At 34.6% G+C, this 25,500-nt stretch overlaps 1 protein-coding gene across 1 annotated transcript; it reads right to left on the bottom strand.

The window, feature by feature from the left end:
* Positions 1–2,830: 2,830 nt before the first annotated feature.
* On the bottom strand, positions 2,831–24,639 carry LOC129923512 (chromosome partition protein Smc-like). Its single transcript, XM_056014817.1, has 12 exons — positions 24,547–24,639; positions 24,255–24,325; positions 17,362–17,441; positions 15,632–15,757; positions 14,968–15,061; positions 10,430–10,491; positions 10,018–10,092; positions 6,734–6,783; positions 5,982–6,046; positions 4,086–4,127; positions 3,960–3,982; positions 2,831–2,974 (listed from the first exon to the last, which is right to left on the bottom strand). Exons 1-12 carry the CDS (start codon positions 24,566–24,568, stop codon positions 2,956–2,958), a joined length of 729 nt encoding a protein of 242 aa, XP_055870792.1. The 5' UTR covers positions 24,569–24,639; the 3' UTR covers positions 2,831–2,955.
* Between the last annotated feature and the right edge of the window lie 861 nt (positions 24,640–25,500).

Raw genomic sequence — 25,500 nt, 5'->3', positions numbered from 1 at the left:
TCTCTAGAACTGTTCTCAAAGTTTACCAGTGACATTTGTATTAGATGTCCAGATGATACTTGTTTTTATTTGACCACATAAATTTGTCATTATTCCATTCATTAGACAAACTGCAAACGTTTTGCTGGATAAAACTTGCTTCATCAAAACATTGGTTTCGCTGGCTGGACTATCACCTTGATTCTACCTCTTATTGAAAAGAGTTCATCTTAGTTTATGCTTTTGTTTAACTTTTGCACTCTCAAATCTACTAAACGTTAATCATAGAAAAGTAATGAAACATTTTTGTTTTCTTAGCCATGTCTACTACCATTGTTAAAATAGATACAATTGTGAGGGAGTTTTAAAAATGTAATTAGCTAGATTACTAGCACACAGCCACTCATTGAATGTCATTTTAGTGGAAAGGGGGGGGGGACAAAAAAGTATTTTCTATGTTGTTTTGTTGTATGCTTTATTGTAATTGACATTTATTTTCTCTTGCTATTCATTCTCTAAGTACCAGTATGAAGAAACCAAACAAGCTGCTGAGGGAACATCTGATTAATACTTTTTTATAAATATAAATTGTATTTGGTAGCGTTTTTTTAGTTGTTTTTTTTCTAAAGCCTTTATTGTTGACTTAATTTGAAATATTCTTTTATCTCAGATTTGTGATTAGTACATTAAAACAAAAACAATTTTGTAATATATATTATTATTCATCACTGTTACTAATCCATATTTTTTTTTTACATTTAAACACCTTGTATATTGACAGAACTCTTTTGTGTTCTGATTCCTACAATCATTCTAGTGGCGGCCATTTTATTTCTTGTCATTTGTAGAACTATGATTCAGTTGTTATTGTTGTGAATTAGTTCTGCCAATGGTTATTTATGTATTTATATGGTTTAAAATTTTTATAAAATTATTGTAAAGACAATCTAAATAATGCCTGTCCTGTCAGGACTTTATTTATGATTAGATTTTTAAATGTCTAGGTAATTAAGTAAAATTTTAATTGCAATATGTGTGTGTATTAAAGAATAATTGTTATCTTTTGCTTGATGATTAAACATAGTCTCGAAGTTCAGCCTAACAGACATACCATACACACTCAGTTTGTTCATAAAATAATAAACAATATGTATGATAAGTTAAAATAAAATATGAATTTAATAGAATAATATTTATACAATAATATCGAAAGGAATAATGTGAATGATAATTTTTCACAAATAAATATAAAGATAAAAAGTCATAAATTCATTGTAAGTAATAACTTAAAAAAGCATAAATAAAGTAAGCACCAATATGTTGCTTGAAAACACTGACTTCAACATCACAGTTTCATATCGTATGCCAAAGATTCGTCTCTGTAATAAGTTCTGTATAAACTGCCAACGGACATCAATCATGATAGCGGCATACTAGAACTGTCATTAACTTCTGAACAACAATACAAAGATGACGACGACAATGTCCAGGGTAATACCAAAAACCCACAGCATTGAATCAACGATGAAATAATGAACTGAAACCCTATAAATATAACAATCTCTAAAACTAGAAATACGAACAAATCCATTTAAAGAATATTGTTACAATATAAAATACAACTCACCCTAAACAGGGGTCAAATAGACCTAACAAGAATTAATCCAAGGCAATATGGTAAGGCTGACCAGTAGTATAAAACGAAGATTCATTCAGGACCTCAAAAAGTACATCTTGTCTATCAATTACAATAAGGCGAAAATGCCCCCAAAATAACAGCTGATGAATTTACGTCACTCATGACAATGCCACAAGGAATCAAATGTTGCACAAAATATTAATACCATGAATGACGTCATCGCCTACAGAAGAAAGTGGCACTATTTGATAGTGTACATTTTTACAAATATACTCAACAACATTACTAACTGCGACAAGCTTAATTTGGGCAGTCTTAACTACATTGAATCACATATGTGTATGTACAAATGTACATAAGTGTTTAAAGTGTATATGGTCTTATCAAGTAGATCTGTAATGAAACTTGTAGAAGGTAGATATCTCCACAAAAGCTATGCGTAGGTTCTCGTGGCTCCACTAACACAAATGTTATCAGTAGGTTCTATGCTTCTTCTTCGTTCTCATTTTATGTTAAAGTGTTCAGGTGACTATACCAATAAATGTGATGAACTGCGCAGTGGTTTCCAAATCAGGGAGCTCTCCGTATAGTTTTCTTTCTATTGAGGTGTTTTGGGGCCAGTGTCTAGTACGGGCCTCTTGGTAAAGAGAGCAGTTTTGGAGGACATGGTCGGCATTATCTGGTGACACTCCACACGGGCAGATTTCACTGGTTCCAATTTTGAGCTTCCGGGCTCTATGTTTTTATTCTAGACATTTGTATTGTGCTAGCATTTTAAACATTATTTTATTGTGCATTAATGTTTATGTAAGAAACATTTTCCTTATTACTGATTTTATTATGGATAAATATTTGTACAAAGTAAAAAGAATAAGATCGAACTGTAGGCCTATATAGGTCAAATTCAACCCCCCCCCCCTCCAATACAAAAGTTATGAAAAGTTTGGTTAACTATATTTTGAAATTCATGATAAAATTTTAGTTTAACTACTTTATTTTAGTTGAAAACTTTGGTGCAATCAATAATCAAACTCATTTTGTTATAATAAAAATTAAACTATTTTGTTTTTAAAGCCATAATTCAAATAATATTCTCAGCCTGTACCCAATTCATAATTTGAAAAAAATGGAATTCTTAACATTCATAATCATTGGCTGTACAGATAAAAGCAACATGGGTGAGGTACATTGCAGTATTTAATCACAGTATTAATTTACAAAATTTCAAATCTAGAATTAACAGAATTCACTGATTTTTATGACAATTGAAGAAAGCCACAATACAAAGTTGACACTGTGAAAAGTCTTCTAATAAAAAACTGTCATGCTGTGAAAACTCACTCTTTTTCATATTGGCTGAAAGAAAAAAAAAAGAAATAATTTTATTTAGCTTTTTTTATTTTAAACATTAGACTACATTGAATACCAAAGCATGATATAGCTGGAGTATATTAAATGAAGATGTGATGCTGTGTTGAGTTTATAAAAGTTTAGGGCTAGTAGCGGATTCTTTGTCCTCACATGAAATGTATCATGTAATGATAATGCAAAGGACAATCTACAAGTTGTAATTTGTACACTGTAATTTAAAGAAATTTAATAAGATTTTAAAAAAAAAAGGTTTAAAAAAAAATACTGCAGGTTATAAGATGCTGTCTTTTCCAAACAGAATGAGAATTTGTAACCAAAAGTATGTTAAGAACTTACATAATAATCTTATTAAAATCAAATCATATACTATCAAATATCTTAGTTTATGAGAACTGATCTGGTTTTTTAAGTTGACTAAAACAATAGAATCTCTAATTGCAGGGGGGCGGTTGCCCCACTAGCTACCCCCTAAGGCCACTACTGCTTTAACTGAATGTATTGAAATATAGCCAATAAGAATAATCTTCATTTACATGAACCATTTTATGAGACATTGCCAAATATTTATAAAGATATTTAAAATTAGTTTTAATTTATTTGCATTTTTATATGTATATATTGTGGACACACCTGATTTCTGTATGTGTCCACAGACCGCATATTCTGTCGGGCCGCATGTGGCCTGCAGCCCATAATTTGCTAACCCTGCTATAGACTATAGTCTAGGTCTAATATTTAATTTAAGTCATTGGTTAATATGCATGACTGAATGCAAGACGCGTGGGATGTAATCTTCTTCTTTTTTGAAGTAACGTCTGTATTATAGAAGAAGAAGAAGAGCAATCCCTTTTCTCCATTTCAAGACTTGTCTGTTTCAACCACAAGTGAATATTTTTTACAAAAAAAAAAAAACCAGCACTAATCTAGAACAAAAAAGTGCTAAAAAGAAAGTGTTAGGCAAGATACTTACCGCTCCAGTTCACTTTTGAGTCTCTGGAAAAAAAAAAAAAAGATTTAATCTTCTTTCTCTCTCTGACACCTTTAAGAAAAAAAAATGTATTGTCTAAAAATTTTCATAGCTTTTTTTTATTCTTACCTGGATTTCTTTGTCTTTCTGTCTGGTTATGTAGTTGTATTTCTGAAGAGAAAAAACAAATATTTGTTAATCAGATTCATTTTCTTATTCTATTCTTATCACAATTTTACTTACAGACTTTGTATCAAATAAAAAGGTAACTAGATCCTACGCCTTTCCAACTAGTCATGCATGTTAATCAATGACTTTTTGCTAAGTCCTCGGTTTTCCTGGATGATTTGAGCAACCCTTTCCATTCTCTAATGGCACTAGGGAAGAAGGAGAACTTGCAGGAATTTGTTTAAGCATATGGAATAAGGGGTGGTGGTGGATGAGGGGTTAAGCGCTTGGCTTCTGAAACTGGGGTCCTGGGTTGGAATCTTAGGGAAGACTGGGAATTTAAATTTCGGGATTTTTAGGGCACCCCCGAGTCCACCCAACTCTAATGGGTACCTGACTTTAGTTGGGCAAAGTGAAGGTGGTTGGTCATTGTGCTGGCCACATGGCATCCTGCTATTTGACCGTTGGCAATAGAAACAGATGGCCTTAACATCATCTGCGGCCATAGATCTCAAGGTCCGAAAGGGAAACTTTACTTTTTTTCTGTATGGTCCTTAAGATCAACTTTGATTGCAAAAGATATAACTTACTGATCTAAATTGTGTCAGAGCATGATTTTTTCATGCTCCACATCCTGAAATGAGAGCAATTTAAAATATAGACAAATTGTCTTGAAAGATATAAGCTACATCCTAATAGCATTTCCCAAGACAAAATTTTAAATCAATTTCTCTAAGACTGATAAATTTGAAGAAATTAAAGAGTTTACCAAAAATTAACCATTTGATATTGAACATTGTATAAACCCACTACGTCCTACCCCCGATTACCTTTATAATCTTAAGCAAAGAGAAGTAGGTCACATTTTTGTATTTAATATAAAAATACAAACTACAGCTAGAAAAATAGAGATTAGAACTGAAAATAGGGTATAAAGATTCTTCCTTTTAATGAAAAATAAAATCAGTTTTCTCCAAAATGATTTGTAATTAACCTAGCAATGAGACTGAAGAAATATTTTTAATTTAAAAAGTTTCAAATATTGAAAAGGGGTTTTAGGAACATCTAATAAAAACAGTATAGGACTAAAACGTTCTGGACAGCAGAAGTGGCTAATGGGTTTAAATGTTGTTTTGTTTGTTTATTTATAAAAAAAAAACCTGTTATGTAAGGTCATCTGTTTCTGTGGCCAAAGGTTAACAAAGGTGTCATGTGGCCAGCACAACAAACAACCACCTTTACTTATCCTCAACTAATGCTAGGTATGCATTCAACTTGGGTGGACTCAAGTGTCCTAGAAATCACAAAAATTAAAATCCATCTTCATCAGGACTTGAACCCATGACCCCTTGGTTCAGAAGTCAAGTCCTGTACCACTCAGCCACTAAGTTATTTGTTCACCTTGGGTCAAAAAGGTGATAGCATGAGAAAAACCTCAAAGAAGAAGAGGAAGTGATTATTACTAAACTCAATTTAAGTCAGTTGTCTTTGGTACTCGGAGCAGTACACATGTATTGAAGTGGCCAGTTGTTACCCACTATGATGGCTAAGTACGTGAGCAAACATGGCTCTCAGTGAGCTACCACTGTATGATCTAGCGAGTGTACCTTCACGTGGTGGGGATGTGAGAAAGGCTTGCTAACCAGTTCAAAACCCACCGCTGTTACCCCTATGGGTGGTGAAGGTCCCCTCATGGGTGCGGGTTAGGGTACTAATTGATTAATTTTTTAAATTGATTCTTGTGTTTTCAGGTAAAAGAAATAATTGTGCGAATTTCAGCTTAAGATTGGGTGTCAGAGAAATATTGTGTACAAACTTTTGGACAGACAGAGTTGATATAAGTTTGTAAATACTTACTATCAACCTTGACTTTATGTTACTAACTTCATTGCTTGTGTTTCTCAAGTTCTCTTCACTCCTAGCTATAACATAGAGATGTAGTTTTATTAAATCTTTTTCTAAGGCAACAAAAATTACAACATTTTAGCTTATTAAGCACTTTGCCTGTATTTCATCAAACAGGAAAAAGTAACAGTTTTTCATCAGCGTGTCATTATTCAAGAAGAAACCCAAAGGTGTCCAAATGGTTTTCCAGACTTTGAATTTGTCCTTCATCTCCATATGAAGTCAACTTTTTTCCAATTCACCCCAGAGATGGGCCAAACTGAAAGAAGCTGGAGCCTGGAGTTTAAAAAAAGGACAGTAATACAAGGTGGTCTGCAAGAGAGAAAACTACGTGGGCAGTTTCTTTGCAGCTTGACAAAATCATCAAGCTGTTGAAGAAACTTTCTGAATCAGCAACTGTAGGATGGACACTAGAAGCAGCACACAGAATGAAATCTCTTCAGCACTACTTCTCTTATTAAGAGACATTTTCACTACTTCAATTGCTGTATCTTTGTATGAATCATCTGACTAGTGATACTTTTCTTCAACACGTTCATGGTCTCCTTTGTTTTCAGTGCTCTTAAACTACCCTTTATACAAACTTTTGGAAATTGAATTATCAGAAATTTATAAGAAGAGAGCTTATAAAAGTTTGATAGACGATATTATATATAAAAAAAAAGAGATACTTCATGAAACAAAGATTTTACATACACAACAACCTTGAGCTTTTTCTAAGTACTGCTTGTTTTTCTGGTCTTGAACCTTTTTTCTTTTGCAACAAAAAACAAAAAAAAAAGAGTTTGTTTAGAAACATAAGAAAAAGATCATGTAAAATACAAATGGAAATAAAGGCCAACAAAACAAAATAAAATAATGAAACAAATTCAAAATAGTAGGACAGGTTCAGTTCAAAATAATCAAAGAACCAGCATCACAGAGGCACAATAGTGTCTCATCTCAAAAACCAAAACAATGGTTTACAATAATATAATAAATGTCATAATCAAATGACAACATCCATGAGACACACTACTGTCTCATATCAAAACAAAAGATGTCTTTTACAAAAAAAACAACATACATACTATTTACATAAACCAACTTATTACTAACAAATAAATAAAGTCTACTTAGTTCATTAACAAAACACTCTTCCCATAACAGTGGCACACTCCTCTTAAGTAACACAGTCAGAGCACAACAACACAAGTATTAGTTAAACATTATGGATGGAGATTTCGTTCAAAATGCACTGGTCAGCTCAAGAGAGAGTGGCTATTGGACTACAGAGAAATATCCAGTGCTGACTAGATCCAAATTAAATAGAGCCCTCACAACTATCTCCACATATTCAAAATTATGGAAAATGGAAATAAACAAAGAAAAGTCAGTTTATTCAATCTTTAGCAACAGCAACAAAACAGCAAAAAGAAACTACATCCTAAAAATAGACTCTCAGCCAATAAATAAAGAAGAAAATCCAACATATCTTGGTGTAAAACTAGACCAAAGACTGTCTCTAAAACACTTTATGGCAGATTTAAAAGAAAAGGCATCACAAAGATTAAACATAATAAAACACCTAGCAGGAACATCCTGGGGAGCTGAAAAGAAAACCTTAAGACAGTTATACACTGGATATGTCAGATCTGTAATGGATAACTCTCTCCATACAAGTAGCTGCCAACAAAACCTATCAATCCTCATTAGATACAATCCAAAACCAAGCCTTGCGGTTAATTAGTGGAGGTATGAGAACTACTCCCACAGCAGCCTGTGAAATAGATTCCAATATTGAACCTCTTAAGTTAAGGCGCAACAGAGCAGCATTAGAAGCTATTGAGAGATACAGAAGGTTGGAGGACGATCATCCAAATAAATTACTAACACAGAGAAATAGGAAAAACAACCAAAAAAAGCAAAGGACTCTGATCCAACTTACTGACGAACTAGCCCTAAAACACCACCTACCCAATAACAGAGAAAAAATTACCAGGTTTTCAAACATTACACCCGGACTAAACTACAAACAACCAACCATCAAAACACATTTACTAAATAACACCTTAACAAAAGAATCAAATCCACTGGAGCTCAAAGTAGGCACGCTTGAAACAATCGAAAGCTATAAAAAAACAGCTATCCATATTTATACAGACTTTCAAAGCTACCATCAATGCTGGAAACGTCCGCCGGGGGATGCGGATAGGCAAAGAATGGTAGCGCACATAGCTCTCAGTGAGCTACCACTCGTACGGTCGAGAGACTGTACACTGCACGTGGTAGGGATGTAACAAAGGCTCGCTAACCCGTCCAACCCCCCACTGATTCGTTCCCCAACGGGGGCCATACGCGCTGTGATGGACCCTCGCACGGGTTCGGTGGGACAGTATAGGCATACGAAAGGCCCCCACGCCTCCAGCCTCGCACGAGAGGGGGATACTCGTGTGGGGCTCAAGGGGGTCGTGTCCTGCGACATACCGGACGAGAGTACATGATCGTTTCGGATAAGGCGGGATTTCGGACAGAGGGATTGGTGAAGAGCCGATGCCTCATCCTGGCCATAGATAAAAGCCTTTCCCTGGTCAAGAGGTCCATAAAAGGGAACCGGAAGTTCTCGGACCTTCAGGACATCTGTAACAGGTCTTGGTGCCTTCCTGGTCTTCCCTAAAAATAAACACTTTGAGATAAGCGCACCCTGTGGTGATTACTGCTCAAACTTCCAAGCCGAAATTGAGGCAATTACCATAGCACTTCAGACAGTGGAAAACAAATTATATGAAGGAGTGCAACCACCATCAGATATTGTTGTCTTTACAGACTCCCAATCTACTCTGCAAGCACTTAACAGCAGCACCTCAAACAGCCCAAGAGAGTTGACAACACTCATTGTGATAATCCACCAGATGATATCAAAATTAAATATCAATATTACACTACAGTGGATCCCTGGACACATTGGCATCATGGGAAATGAAAAGGCAGATAAGCTATCAAAGGCAGGTTCATCTATGGAACAACCAGATAGACCTGTTAACTACCTCACCCTAAGGTAAATGTTAGTCAACAATCACAAAGAGGAGTGGCTCAACCAATGGGCATCAGGAAACACAGGCAGAGCCATGTACAGAGAAATGACTACGCCTAACAAACTGGACAGTATTAACTTCCTCCCCCGCAAAGAACAATCTACAATCTTCCAACTAAGAACAGGACACACACCACTATTAAATTACCACCTGAACAAAATAAACTCCACACAACTACCCCTTTGCAGACATTGCGCCCACCCCTTTGAAACCGTAAACCATATCCTCTTTGAATGCCCCTCCCTAATCCACCTTAGGCAGACCCTACTTCCACTACAGCCCAACATAACCAACACCCTGTACGGCAGTGCTGAACAACTGAAGAAAACAGCACACTTTTTTTCCTTGGCACAGTCTGCAAAAGAGCTGACAGCTCAGCAGCAATAAAGCTGGCTAGAAGAAGAAGAAACAGTTAACCGAGAATTAAATAGTATATTAAAGGGAGCTAACTCTTACTGAAAATAAAGTAGCTACCCTTATTGTCCCTCTTGTCACAACACACAAGAACAGATCAGTTCACAACACACAACAAGAATATAAATACACAACAAACACTATTTTAAAAAATTTAAATAAACATTTAGAAATTACACTGTGACAACACTATAGAGAAAATTAAAAAAAAAAACATTTGACCTCTGGCTGGGCAGTCTGGGATTCTATCAGGTTAGTATCTCTGCCCCTGCCTCTTACTTTTTTCTGAGCTAATCATGTTTTAAAAAAACAAAAACAAATAATTACTAACAGAAAATTCAGCGATGGCTACAAATAACTAAAGACCAGTATAATAGTGTCTCTCTATATATGCATACATATTTATATATATGACTGCTTGTCTTGACCATTACTTGTTTTTTTTTTCAAAAATATTTCAAGATAAGTATAAATGAATAATTCAATAAATGATGGCTTACACGGAATGGCTGCTTGGTTGTTCATGGTCTATTGGCTGCCATCCCACAACTTCCTGCAGGAAAATTGAACTGTCTCTTGTAAAATATTAAATGTGCAAAGAAGTTAGATACTGATTTATCCATTCAAGATTTAAAAAAAAAATATTTCTTTCTAATTGTTTTCTAATTATTTATTTTCTTTCTGAATTCAGTAAGCTTAAATTGCTTTTTTTCCTTTTGTTGTTTCAGAGTGTGAGTAAATATAAACAAAAAGATACACCATACAAGTAATGCTAGAGCAGACAATGAACAGAACATAGGGTAATAAAAAGACTGGAATATACCAGTCAGCTCTGCTTAATGTAATTTCACAAAGTTGAGAAACAAAATAATATATTTGATAAAATACTTGTAATTTTTAATCAACACTCACAGATCTATTTCAGTGCTGTCAGAGTCGCTCAAATGTTCACATTGTTTGTTTTGCTCTTTGACCTGTGCAAAAAACAACATATGTTATGTGCTAAGTTGAAGTAGAAGCAGAAAGCATTATCAGAGTCAGAATTGGAATGTTTTTTTTTTGTAAAATGTTTTACATCAGAGTTGAAGATAATTTACTTCCTAGTCCAGACCTCCTGCAGAATGATGGGGTATTATATGGAGTGTTCATTTTGCAGCTCAATGTATTTCTAAAATACCAACAGGCGCCATAATAATTTTTAAAAATAAATTTCAAAGAGAGTTTGTGTTTTCACATAAGATCAGAGGGAGCCCTCCACTAGATCCACCTAGGCAGGTAAAAAAGAAATATCAATAGGTATAAACTATCAACAACCACAATCCTATCTCCTTCTATACAAAGTAGATGTGTGCAGGAGAAAGTATTTTGTTTGGCTGACTGCTGAGGTATTATTATTGTTATTACATTCTTAATATTTATAATGGGGCGCCCTGGCTGAGTGGTTGAGAACTTGGTTTCCAAATCTGGGATCCTGGGTTCAAATCTGGGATTTTTATGGCACCCCTGAGTCCAACCAACTCTAATGTGTACCTGACATTAGTTGGGGAAAGTAAAAGCAGTTGGTCATTTTGCTGGCCAAATAACCATCCATCCATCCCAGTGGCGCTACAGCCTGCTCATTAACCATTGGTTTAAGAAGTAGATGACCTAAGATCATCTGCCCCATAGATCACAAGGTCTGAAAGGTAAACGTTACTTTTTTGTTTTGGTAACTTTTTAATATTAATAACAGGGTTTGGTAGTCAAGCTCTTGGCTTCTGAACTGAGGGTATCTAGATTACCTGACATGTTTTTTTCAGTGAACTGATTGTTATGAGGATAAAGTTCAGTATGAGCCTAACCTAATGATTGTACTTTTCTGAATTACATTCTTATTGTTTAAAACTTATAGCATAAAATAATGTTTTTGTATGTTGAAAAGAATGCACACAAGACTAAGGCTAAGACTGCTTTATTGATCCTTACGGAAACTTGTGATTACAAGGACTCTTTTCTCATATAAAGACAACACAACAGAAAAATACACATAATTACAACAGACACAACAAAAAGAGTTCATTCAGCGACTACACACATGTATCTTGGTGCATTTCATGTTCCCTGATCAATGAGTGGCGGTGATAGAGTCTGACCGAGTGAAGTACGAACGAGTTTTTGTACCGCTCCGTTCTTGTTTTGATTGACAGCAGTTGCCCACTTCGCGACGACCTGACATAGTTCTGATGGAGCGAGTGGCCGTTGTCTTCCAAGATTTTTTTGATTTTTCTTAGGTACTTTAATAGGTGTAACAATAGGTGTTAGGCCCAGTACCTAGTGAATTTGTATGATGAATGCATGTATATATCGTTAAATACATCTATTCAAGCAGAACCTGACCCCTAATTGTGGTGTTTTTTCCCCCGCTAAATTGTAGAATATGAAGGCCCCTTGAGATGCTGGGCTTCTGGCCTTGTAATGGCAGGGGTAACTGAGCATTGATCACACAATACAGATAATTAAATGATCATCTATTGTTGATGGTTGATCTTCTAACCAAGAAGCTGATGAATGGCCAAACTCTCATTCCTGACTTCTGGAAAAAATCCTTTCCTTGGATACAATTGAAATGGCCACTGGCTAAGCTTACTGATTATAGAAGCTGGTAATAAATAACACTAAAAGATGCCTTGATTAAAAACATGAATAAATATAGGTGCTTACAACTAGAATATGCATTCTTAAAAAAAAAAAATATTTTTGGTAAACTTTACTAACCCATATAACAGGGTTAGAGAGAGAGAGAGAGAGATGTGATAGGCCCTATATATATAGATAAACAGATAGATATAACTGCCTGGTCGTGCGGTTTGTGTGCTGGACTGTCGTTCAGATTTATCGATGGTCCAGGGTTCAAACCCTGCCCGCTCCCATCCCCCGTCGTCCTGCGGGAGGTTTGGACTAGGAAGTAATTATCTTCAACTCTGAAGGAACATCCGAAACATGTAAAACATTTTACAAAACATTTTACAAACATTTTGATATGTAAAAAATGTGAGATGATTACAATGAACATAAATGTCAGTTCTGGTTTTTAGATCTTCAAACTCTTTCCTGCAGGGTTCACTGTCGACGCCTCTGTCTTCACTTTCCAATAACAAACCAACAGGAATGTCTTCCACTCACTAGAACACCGTTTCCACAGTTTTCCTAGGCAACTTCCTGACTAGACAACCCACACAAAGAACCTTGCTGAACCATTACTCTAGGGGGATCAAGCCAAGTTCTCATCTAAAATATTATATTCTTCCTTTTCCACTTAGATGGAATTCCAGTTGCTCCAGTTCATATACAGTGATATAATAGTGCACTGTTGCGCCTTGTGCATGCAGAATGACAACAATACATAATTTTGAAAACAAAATGGTGCGCTTGCTTTCAGTACAGAAAATGTAGCCTTTGCAAGCTGCAAAATATCATGAAATGGGATTTTCAATAGCTTTTCAAATTTTAAGATCTACATATGATAGACAGACAGACCACATTAAACTAATAGTATCCTTAAAACAAGGCTTTTTGATGCAGTAGTCATTTTGGCACTAAGTATTGTAGACAGATATTTTATTACCTAATCCATGTGCTGCGCTATACTTGAAATAGTTGTTACTATATGTTTATTTATCCTCAAATTGAAGACAGGAGTAATACAAGGCTGTCCCTACACAATAAAATCTGAAAGCAGTTCTTTGGCACAAAGATTTGAACAATAACAACTAAGAATACAGACAAGCTCCAGATATTTACCAATGAATGATGTTTATAATGATCTAGAAGGGTAGGATAAGAAAGTAAAATTCTTTAAAAAAAAAAAAAAAAAAAAAAAACTAACATGCTGATGGGTAACGTTATAAATGTTCAAAATAAGTTTCTGGCGTTGGTGCTTCTATCAAAATAAAAATCAAAGCACTCACTTTAAAAAATAGATTAATAAAAATCTACATATAAAAATACATTCTACCAGTCAATATGAATATCATTTGACGCACTTCTCATTATTGCTTTTATTACAAGAGAAATTAAGGTGTCAAGTGTCAATAAACTATACCTTTGTTGGCTCATTGTTTTCTTGATTTTTTTTGTCACAGCTGGATTTTCTGGTTGGTATCTGTGTGATCAATAATACGATTGCTTTCTTCCACTAGTTGGGCATTTAGCTCCTCAAGAGCAGCAAGTTCCTGGCATTGAAACATAAAACTGATCAATGCAATACCAATGTTATAGAATGACATCAGTTCAATTTATATATTATAAGATAAGATAATTTTATTGATCCAATCAAATAGAAATTCAGTTTGACTACAATTGACAACATCAGCGTAACTACTGTACAATAACAGTACAGATGAAGAATTCGAACAACATTCACACACGAAACACATACACATTCCCAACCAGCACTTTATGAATTTGAACTTCTATGTACTTCTCGATGACGACAGCTGATCTTGTAACACCCTGACCGAAAGTGGGATAAAGGAGTTTTTAAATCTTTCTGTTTTAGTTCTAATGGAAAGGAGACGACCACTTCATTCAGATTTTATGTAACAGTGGTTTAATGGGTGCAGGTTGTCCTTAAGAAGCGAGAGTGTTTTGGAAAGGCATCTTTCATGAAAAAGCTCTTCAAGAGATGGTAGCTGTATTTGAGTGATGTGCGATGCTTTTTTAATTAGTCTATTTAGTCTAAGTCTTTGTGCCAGTAAAGTATTACCATACCAGCAGGTGATGGCAAAGTTAATTAGACTGCTGATAGTTGCTGTATAAAAAAGTGAAATAATGGTTTTGTCGATGTTAAATTTTCTTATCTTTCTAAGGTAGAAGAGTCACTGGTGAATTTTTGTGTAGAGGTTTTGACAGTGTTCACTCCATTTCAGTTTATTGTTGATAGTTGTTCCTAGATATTTATATTCTTGTACTTGTTCTATGGTTTGATTGTTCATCTGAATTTCTGCAATATAGCCTTAATGTTTCCTAAAGTCAATAATCATTTCTTTAGTTTTCTGAACATTTAAAATTAGAAAGTTGTCAATACACCATTGGTAAAAGGTGTCAATTGTTGAATGGTACAGATTTTCGTCACCTGAAATAAGGCCAATGATTGCTTTGTCGTCAGCAAATTTTATGATGGGAGTGTCAGCTGATAGGCTCTGAATGTTATTTGTGTATATGGTATACAATACTGGTGACAGGACGCACCCCTGCGGCGCTCCAGTGCTAAGTTCTCTCGTGCCGGACACATACCCGTTCACTTTTACATATTTTGGGCGTTTGATAAGAAAGTTTAGACTCCAAGCTTGTATGTTTTTGCTAACGTTCAGTTCAGAAAGTTTTTGATAACAATAAGCTGTAATGTCTGTAGTCATAGATTTGACAAAGACAAAAAAATAAAAGTTATTTCTAGTTTACTAAATTCTTACATCTTTGAGTTTTTTTTTCTCTTCTTGAAGACTTTTAATCTTAGAACTCAACTCTGACTTCTCTGTGTAATGATTATCAAGTATTTTTTGAAGCCTGAAAGAAAAGAAAAGTTAACATTCCTAGTGAATCACAAGAGTTATAAAAATCTAGATCCATCATCAACCTTTTTTTTTCACTTTTTTATATAATAAGCACACTTCTATCATGCAAACATTTTGGGAATTATGTAACAAGGATTCAACTGCCTTGTTTTCATTGATCCTTTACATAATGTTAAATAAAATACTTTACAATCAATATAGTAATATAGTATTGTCTCTGAACGATTATGTTGGAGTGTGGTTTTATATGTGGTTACACATACCAGTGATGGGAATAGACTTTACAAAAATTTTAGGAAATTTTGGTCCTATTCCCCCCCCCCCTTTTGTAAACTGGCCTGTAGCAGCGACTTAAAATAAGATGTTGCAGAAAGTTAAAATATTTTCCTAGCATGTAACTAATGTTCTTATATATAGGTTATATAAGTTACTGCAGAGTTCAGCGACAATGAAAACATTTCCATCTACAGCTGACAATCCCTCAAGGCCAATCTAGAATCAGTCCTCTTCAAAGTGAATTTGTTTCAACCTAAGTTCATCAACAAATAATGAGAACACTCACTGAGCTTCAATATTTTCTTTCTCCTGGAGTAGATTCTTAAATTTGGCATCCAGCTCTCTGTTTCTCTGCTGCTCCTGTTTCACCTCATGCTCTTTTTCTTTCAATGAACTTTCTAGAGACTTGACCCTGAGATCAAGAAAAAAATTGAAACTAAATAGAAACTTCTGATGCCTATGCAATAAACTTTTAGCTGACATTTCTGGCCAAGCCTATTACAGTGAAGTATAGAGTTTGGACATACTGGTTTCATTTTAAACATTGTCAATCAAAAAATTAATTAGAAACTGAAATAAAGTGTTTAGTTGAATCATTTAGAAAACTGAAATGAAACTATTCAAAAGTGAATGTAGACTAAATTTTTTTTTCTTTTTTTTTTTAAGTTAAAAACAGCTTCTGAGATCAACACAGATACACAAATAAGACAATTGTCCTCAAGCATAAAAAAGACTATTAATGTTAAGGCATGATTGTCATAAGATCATCTTCGTGGTAATTATGATGTCATGTCACTAGCTTATTTTTTTGCCACGCAAAAGTCAAGAGAATTTCAAACACTCAGACATAAAGTCACATTTGCTGAGTTACTTTGAAATGCCTTCTTTCGGTCACATCTCACGAAACAGTATACATTTTTAAAAGGTCCTTCTTAAAAGATGAAGGATGCCTTTTATTTAAAGTATTTTAATTTATTGAAGCAATGGTAAGAATGACATTTTTTTTTTGTGTGTTAATATTCAAACATGGAGTGATAACTATAATGACATTGAATTTTGCTTCTAAAAATTAATTGACTGCCCCACCCCCCTTTGTCAGGACCTCTAAGCCCCTCCCTCCTTCCCCAGTATGAGAAACACTGGAATTTAAATATAGAAATGTGGAGGTTGTACTTTTATATTCTCTCTACTGATTGTCCAAATCTTGTTAAAATATTTAACAAAAATCTAATTTTTCTATTGTTGCAGTTTCTTCTAAGACATGTTCATAGGCATTAAAAAGATCATGAGTTGGTCTCACTCTTGACTAAGGTGTATATGTTTATAGTAGGCCAATGCTAATCTTTTTCTAGTATCTTCAACATTATTCTACTATAGTTGACAACAGCTGACAATGATTACATCATCTGATAAGCTTTTTTTAAAAAAAAATAATATTTTAATTTCACTTGTTTATGTATTTCAAGCTAAGTCTATCTGAATAAGTCAATAAATGATAGCCTAAATTTTGTTTGTTTTTGGGATGAATGAGCTAGGAGGATACATAGTGACTTGACCATTATACAAAATATGTGCTAAAATGTTTTGCTTTATATATTATGATGTTCCTTTTACTGTTTCAGAATGAAAGTAAATATTGAAAAAATTGTGTTCTTGTTTTTTGCTAATCCTAGGATATTATTTTTTACATAAACAATGTCTAAGAGTGTCATCAATTGATATTAGTAGGAAATTGCAACTCATAAGTTTAGTAAGTTATCTTATTTAGACATCCTATTATAATTTATGTCCAAAATGCACATTTACTGGGGGGGCCATGTAATTTTAAATCTTAAGGTAGACAATATTCAGAACAAAAAGAGGGTAATAAAAAGGCTCTTGAATGAAGACATTGTTCTATTCATATAGAATTGAGAGCCCTGTTTTATTTGTCTCACTTTTTAAGTATAAAAACATATTCATATATTTAATAAAAACATGGTAAAAAATTAAATAAATATATTTTTCAAGACTCACAGATTGTTAGCTGACTCTTCCTCTTCCTCATATATTCTCTTACTGTTTTCTTTAGTTATTTTTAGCTCCTTTAGTTGCACCTTTCAAAACAAACAGCAACTTCTATTCTCTAATAAACTTAAGAAAAAAAGTGTACTTTAGACTTAACTTTCTCTCCTAATTAAGAATAACATTTTTGATTCAAGTGAAAGAATACAATGAGCCCTGCATTCTAAAGTTCAAGCATCAGAGAAGGTGTTTCAAAATGGTGACAAAGTTTTTTACAAGTGTGAAGGCAAAGAAAGATGGTTGGGACCTGGTCTTTCAAGATGGAAAAGTTTTTTGTGAGACATGGCGGTGTATTTGTCCGAGTGGCACTAAACGGACTTTATAAAGCGAGCGTGGATGTGGAAGAGAGAGTACAGAAGATAATGAGGAGAACACAGAAACGATTCAAGACATCGTCAAGAGTGGTGTAAGTGAAATATTTGATGGAGATCTTGAAATTATTAGGGATGAAAGTAACACAAGGACAGACATTCATTCTGTAGATTGTTTGAAGCCAAATGAACAAACAGAATACAGAATGGAAGCCTTTTAGAAAAAAAAAAGTTTTGTGAATACTACTACTAGTTGAAAATCTGGGCAGAGACCAGTAACATTCTGTACAATCATAGCTCAAGTAGGAAGAAAACAATTTTTATTTTTCATGGTACAGGAAATAATGTTAAGTGCCTTAATTCCAAGAATAAGTTAACTAGTCAAGTGGGCTAAAAGTGGAGTGTGTGAGTGAACGACTAGGTAAATAGGTCATTCTTTTAGATGACCTTGAAGAGATGTTTAGGTAAACATGCATGAGTAGTCAGGATTAGGTAGAAGACTAAGAATTATGTAGCAAGAAAGGCCAGGCGACACGAAGCTACCTAGATGAGTCATTGTTCAGTGGTCATTATTCGACTAGTAGTTTATATACTTCAGTTATTTGACAATATTGTAAGATAACCAGCTATTTCATTAAAGTGATTCATGTTAATTTTTTTATTGTTGGATAGCTTATTTGATTGAATCAAGTTTGAAGAAATTAAACTCAAGAAAGATACATTCTAATTAGATTTCTTCAGTGTGATTGAATAGAGACAATACTACTCTGCAAAAGAGCTCATGACAGTGAGGACAAATACAATATATGCTTGAATCTTACATCAAATTTTTCTATTGCAGATTCCAATAGATGAATATGGTTTGTGTTGTTATCTACTACTTCTTCAAATAAATAGTCAGCTCTTTAGTGGGTGGAGGCGCGGTGGCTGAGCGGTAAAGTGCTTGGCTTCCGAACTGGGGACTGGGGTTCGAATCCTGGTGAAGACTGGGATTTTTAATTTCGGGATCCTCGGGCGCCTCTGAGTCCACCCAGCTCTAATGGGTACCTGACAGACATTAGTTAGGGAAATGTAAAGGCGGTTGGTCGTTGTGCTGGACACATGACACCCTTGTTAACCGTAGGCCACAGAAACAGATGACATTTACATCATCTGCCCTATAGACCACACGGTCTGAAAGGGGAACTTTACTTTACTTTTCTTTAGTGGGTGCACTGCACTTGATAAGTCTCTTACAGCTGGCGGTATCTTTGGTGGGTTGACAGGAGTAGGTCTGTAAAGAAGCTCTTGGAAATGATCGACCAGTCTCTTCTTTTGTCCTTCTTCGTCTGTTATCAAGTCACCATTTTTTTCCTTTACTGGCCTCTCTGACATGGCAAATTTTCCAGATATATTTTTGATGACTGGTTACAGTTCTTTGGTACTGTTCTGAAGAGCTGCTTCTTTTGCTAGTGCTTCAATGTATTTTTGCCTGTCTGTTCTGATGCTATGCTTGATACTCCTATTTATTTCAGCATATTCTTTTTTGTGCTTTTCCTTTTGCTGCTCTTGTTTTACTGTTGTTCATGCCTGCTTTCTTCTCTCTTCTTTCCTTGATCTTCTGAAGAGTTTCTGCTGAAATCCACTCCTTGTGGGTGTATGACTTGAGACCCAGTACTTCTTGGCATGTGAAGGTTACTGGTTTTTTTTTTTCAGTTTCTGCCATGTCTTTTCTACTGTCTCCTCTTCTAGGAGCTGGAACTTAAGGTGATCTTCAACTCTTCCTGTTTTGTGCAGTCTTTCAGTGCAATGGTATTATAATGTTGAAATTGGCTGGGCTCACTTGTTCAAGTCTTCTTCAGCTAGCACATTGACCTCCAGCTTTTTGCCTTCATTCCGAACCTGGTGAGTCAGGTACAGTGGCTACTAAGCTTGCCATATTTCCAAGCTGGGACAGAGCTGCGTGGCTATTTTACATTGGTCGTGGCCATGAAACCACAACCAAAAAAAAAAAAAACAGTTCTTCTTGACCACCCCAGGGCAACCACAATGAGGTGGGGGCTGGAATCACACTAACCAGAAGTGTGTATACATTCCATAATAATATACTAAATATTTCTACCATTCTAAAAAAGTCTATAAAGTATATATTAAACACAGAATACAGCTAGAAACTAATCTAGATTACTACTACTAGACTAAATTAGATAGTCTCCATGATAGAATATAGAGACTCTGACCAAGTTAAGATCTAAATTCAGAGTAGTTCTTATAGTATTGGATCTTCTTATAGTTTTAGATCTTACCTAGATTCTAAAAATCTTTATCAAATTTTTATATCATCTACTCTGTCACTATGTTAAGTCTAAATCTAGAGTAATCTAGATTTTCCAGATCTAGACATCTAGCGTAATCGTGACGCTAGTCTATATGACTAGATCTAAATTAATGATAGAATGATTAGATCCTAAAATTTACTAGATTTAGTAATTAGTATAAAATTTAGATTAAATTATAATCTAATATTTGTTGATCTAGAACAGTGATGGCAAATGGGGTTGTTCCAAATTTCTTCTGAGTCACATGGTTATGTTTACATCACATGGTTGTGTTTACATCTCATGCTCTGCTTACTTTTGTTAATTTACAGTGGGAAGCTGAAGTGTTTTAGAACAATAATTGGTGGTTTTAATTAATTAATTAGTGCCAAACTATAATTTGTTTATAATAGGAGAACTTAGATGTTTATCTTTTTTATAGTTTCAACTTAAAACAGATAGTTAAACATTTGACAGATGGTTCATATAGTCCTAGTGTAGTTTGTATTGTTGATGGCGTTGGCCTATATAATAGATTCTATAGTCTGCAGTACTGAGATCTAGATTTCTTGACTTACACATTTACAGTTATCTGCTCAGAGCATCTGGGTAATCAACCCTAGAAAAAAAAAGTAACACTTTCATCTACACCCCTCCCTCTCTGCCCTAAAATAAACAGGCTAGAACACTAAATGTTGGACAGTAGACCATAAATGTGTGTTGTATTGGTCTATTGGTCAGATAGGTCTAGTGATTCTAGTCTAGTCGATTATTTGCTTTAAATGATGAAAAGACTGCCAGGTGTTTTTCCTTGTGTATAATAGGGTTGAGTTGTCTAGCAAACAAATAACACATCTGATAGTCAAGGATAAATCTAGATATACTTTTACACAGTTCATATGTGTTTTATCCAGGACTAGATTTAGGAAGTAGAGCAAAAGGTTAATAGAAGACTTTTTTTGCAGCTCTTGAGTCAGGTCGGCTTTAGTTTCTGAAGTAGTAGATGTTTAGATAATACAACATTCAACAGTTCCCTTCATTACGTATTAAACTTCTTGTTCGACATTGTTCATCAGCGTTAACTGCCTTAATATTTTTGGCCTTACACCTGTGTTATTTCCTTATTATAGTGTTTCCTTTGATTAGACTTATCTATACAAGACAAAGAGAAGAGGTGCCTAGAAATTAAGATGCAGTCCTTAATATAAGAATTACATTCTACAATTTAGCACATCATATGTGTAAGCTACCTTGAGTATTAAAAGAGGGTAAAGCTCTTCGCTCACATGAAAATCAATAGAAAAATCAAGAAAAAGAATTGAATGAAGGCCTACAAGCGAAAGGTCATAGAAAAACCTGTGATAGTAAGTGAATGTGTTTTGAGTGGCTGGTAGTGCAGTGTGTGTGCCTGTGTAAGAAATGACCAGTTGATCTTCATTGTAAATGGTTGAGTGAACAGCAAAGAAAGTGTGTAAGTCAGGACTGTGTGTAAAAGTGGGTCAGACTCATAACAAGATGCTGGAGTAAAGGAGACAAATGGAAGACTAAAAAAATTCAATGTGTTAATTGAGACTCTTGTTGTTATAGTCTATTACAAAGCCTTTCACCTTTCACAAAGTAAAAGACCCTCTTCTTGAATTCATAGCAATGTAATAGATAGCCTATAGGGGTGCACCGGATAGTCGCTCCAGCTTTCGTCGAATATTTGGCCTTTTTTCCCCATTCTGCCATATTTGGCTCCGGTCGAATATCACTGCCAGGTAGTTGGCCGAATAGTAAAAAGTACACCTATTTAATATGCACAAAGTGGACCTCCTTCCATCAATGTCTGTTATAGAATGTATTAATGTTAATATTAAAACATAATAATGTGCCTAAAAATAGAGCCTACATGAATATGTACCAAACATCAAATATTATAAAGACAAGGTGTGTTAATATAAATAGAAATGAAACTGTACATTACATATGTGTTTTACATATAGAGCAACAAATGGTATGCAATTTCATTTTGTCTTGACCTTTGAGGGGGTTAGTTAACATGTTAAGATGTTATATCCCTTGACTACGTCATGCTGTGCGGGTATATCTCCAGATGTAGAAATGAACAACTCCCACCCCTCTCTTTATTTGTTTAGTCCATCACATTGAGTCTATTGATAGACAGGTGACAACAATTCAAATACGATGGATGTAGGTTTAATGCCAGCATATTGACACTCTCTAGAGGTCACACCTTACGAGAGAGTTTGTTTACTTGGTAGTAAATCATTAGTAGGTGGGTGGACTTCAAGCCACACCTCTATACGGGTAACCAGGTATATCTTCAGGGGTAGAGATGAAAAACTCCCACTCCCTTTTATTTTAGTCCATCACATTGAGTTCAATGATTGACAGGTGACCACAAGTCAGATACGATGGAAAGGGGCACATGGGGGAACTGAGTTTGTTTACTTGGTAGTAAATCTTAATTAGGGAGCCACACCTCTACACGAGTAACTGGACAATAAGTTTGCTTATTTGTAGAAAAATCTCAATCATGTGACTGTACTAGTGGCCACACCTCTTCCTGTGTGCCTAGTTACTTGGATATAAATCTCAGTTAGCTGGAATAACTAAATGAGTGACCTTTTGCTACACAGAACAAACTCAAAGCATAGCCCAGTTATCCAGTAACTAATTATTTTGTAGAAAAAGTACAAGTCTCAGATTTGTGTATATTAGCGTAAAAGACACGACCAGGCCTATTTTATTTCACTCAATTTACTGATAGAATTGACCATTTTTAAGCCAGAATGGAAAAACACAATGTGCTAAGGAAGCATACTACACTGTAAATAAATATTACGGTTGATCTAATTTTCCTAACACCTATAGGCTTATTACCGTGCCATTTTGTTACAGTTACAGAAACCACAATAAAATCAGAAATAATTAAGGAAGATGTGTTTTTTTACATAGGCATAGGTTCTTTGCACAATAAAATAAAACAAAGATGTGCATGTGAAGAAAGTTCATTTCATTGTTTAATTCTATTGACTTATTTTATAATGGAAAAGCTTACAGTAAATTTTAAAATCACATAAAAGAAATTGATCTACGGCACACAATTATATCTAGCAAAGAAATAACAAACATATACTGGAGTGTTAAGAAATACTTAACCCCTGTAATTAGTGTGCGGGTATACTAAGTCTACATGCTTGATTGACCAGGCCAATCCTTTTGCCTGACGACCACTCAACACTGTTGCATATGCCCAAGGTAAAAAAACGTGTGATGGTCAACACCATCAACAATACAAACTACACTAGGACTATATGTGTAAGCCCACTACATCTATCTGACCAGGTTGTTACAATCAGTCAAACATACAGTCTATTTATGGGTTTTTTTTTGGTAGGGAGGGTGTGGAAGAGTTTTTTTTTTCTTCTATATTTGGTTTTCCTAATGCTCTTAGACCTATAAAACTGTAGATCTAAACAGATCTCAATAATAGGCCTAAAGACTACAATTAAAACTATGTTTCGGCACCATCTAAGGTTCAAGCTATAAATAGGTATTATTGATGCTCCCGCTGTTAACCTAATATCATTTACATCAAATGGATTAATCTAAAACAATAAATATTGATCTACAATGCTTCAGATTCCAACTATTAACTAACAGCTATTATCAGTATAAATCCCTTGAAACCAGAACCAGAAGCGGTCTTTGGACTTTAAATTTAAAGTCTGATGATCAGCTGTTGGTCTGAAATTCATGAATACATACATCTACCCACTATACAAGCCAGATTTTACTTTTGAAAAATTTACTTTAGTAACTAGTTACATATTTTACATTGTCCCTCCCACACACACACTCTACAGTTGGTCGCACATACACAGACACTCATGCTACACAGATTAGTTAATTAGGCAGGGTAGGGTTAGGGCCCTAACCCTAACCAGTAACAAGAGTTTAAAACAATAAGGTATATACAAGGAAAAAAAATAATATAGGTATGTTATTTAAGTTTTGCAAAATTTTCATCAACACAAGGTATTTACAAGACATGTAGGTATCCAGATTCGGCCAAATATCATATTTTACTATTCAACAATATTCAGCTCTGGCCAAATATAAAAAAGTACTATCTGGTGCACCCCTAGAAATAGACCATATGATGTATTCTTAGCAAGCCTTACATCTGATAACAGAATATATTTGTAAATGGAAAAAAAAAAAGGATTACCTCGTTTCCATCGCCTCTGTTTCCTTCATCTATTTCAGCAGTTCCTTTCGTCCAGTATAATTTTTCATCCACTATAGGAAACATAAAGATGTTAAGAGGTGGCTTAGTAAAGCATTCTGGATTAAAATACAACTACATTCTAGATTCTGAAATCAAGAAATATCAATTTTAATATTTAAAAAAAAAATATATTTGTATGCATAGTTATTTGCTTGTTTCATAATCTAGAAATCTAGAACTTGTCCAAAAAAAAACACACAAAAAAACAATTAATCAGTTTCAATAATAATACATTCTGAAGTGGATGTTGTCATCTGTGGAGAGCTGATGTGTTCCTCATGTTCGTCCAAGATCCTCTGACTTTTATAGCCTTTTGGGACCTGAAAGAAGGAAAAAATTTCAGAATAAAAAAAATTAATTTTTACACTAGTTTATTTTGTCTCTTAATTCAGTCTTTAAAAATCTGATCAGCTCAAATCAGACTTAATGTTGGATACTGGTGCCTAAACGGTTTTAATATTATGTATTAATCCCATATTATTATTATTTACAAGCACATTTCAGTTTGAACATTTGTCCAATGGCTACTTTTTTATACATTCTATAAGTTGCAGATATTACATTTTGGATTAAAAACAAATCACAATTGTGAGTGGTCAAACTGTAATGTACCAGGTCATGGAGTCTCACATAATCTCAACAGATTGTGAGTGGTCAAACTGTAATGTACCAGGTCATGGAGTCTCACATAATCTCAACAGATTGTGAGTGGTCAAACTGTAATGTACCAGGTCATGGAGTCTCACATAATCTCAACAGATAATGCCTTAGGCCTGGCAATACACTTATCAATCTAAAAAATGGTTTTATATCCAACTGTTTTTTTTTAAATCAACTTAAATACTACTAAAATCAAACATAAACTTTTCAAGAATGCACATCATTTAAGAGGAAAATGACAATGCTGTAAACATATAAGACAGACTCATGCCAAAGGGAAAGACAAAACAACTTAAATGCGCCTTAAACGTAGGTCCATGTCCTGGTATGATAAAGTCAGCCATTTCCAATATGGTATATCTTGATTGCACCTGGAGATGTGGTCGCTCACTATTTTTTAGCCAAAGTGAGGGGGAGAAAAGGTCACCTTAACAATAAAATAAATCCCCTGTGAAAAACAAAATTGAAAAAACATTAAACATCAGTTTGAAAATAAACAGGAGGCCCAATGGCTGAACAGTAAAGC

The sequence above is a fragment of the Biomphalaria glabrata genome, chromosome 16 (assembly GCF_947242115.1).
Source record: "Biomphalaria glabrata chromosome 16, xgBioGlab47.1, whole genome shotgun sequence".
Taxonomy (NCBI): Eukaryota; Metazoa; Mollusca; class Gastropoda; family Planorbidae; genus Biomphalaria; species Biomphalaria glabrata.
This window is presented reverse-complemented; position numbering and strand designations above follow the sequence as displayed.

Coding starts and splice junctions, on each gene's coding strand:
- LOC129923512 (XM_056014817.1), bottom strand. CDS start 24,568: ATGACAACATCCACTTCAGAAT. Junction 10,492..14,967: donor AGAAAAAAAAACTCAAAGAT/GTAAGAATTTAG, acceptor TTTTTTGCACAG/GTCAAAGAGCAAAACAAACA. Junction 4,128..5,981: donor ACATAAAGTCAAGGTTGATA/GTAAGTATTTAC, acceptor TTTTCTCTTCAG/AAATACAACTACATAACCAG.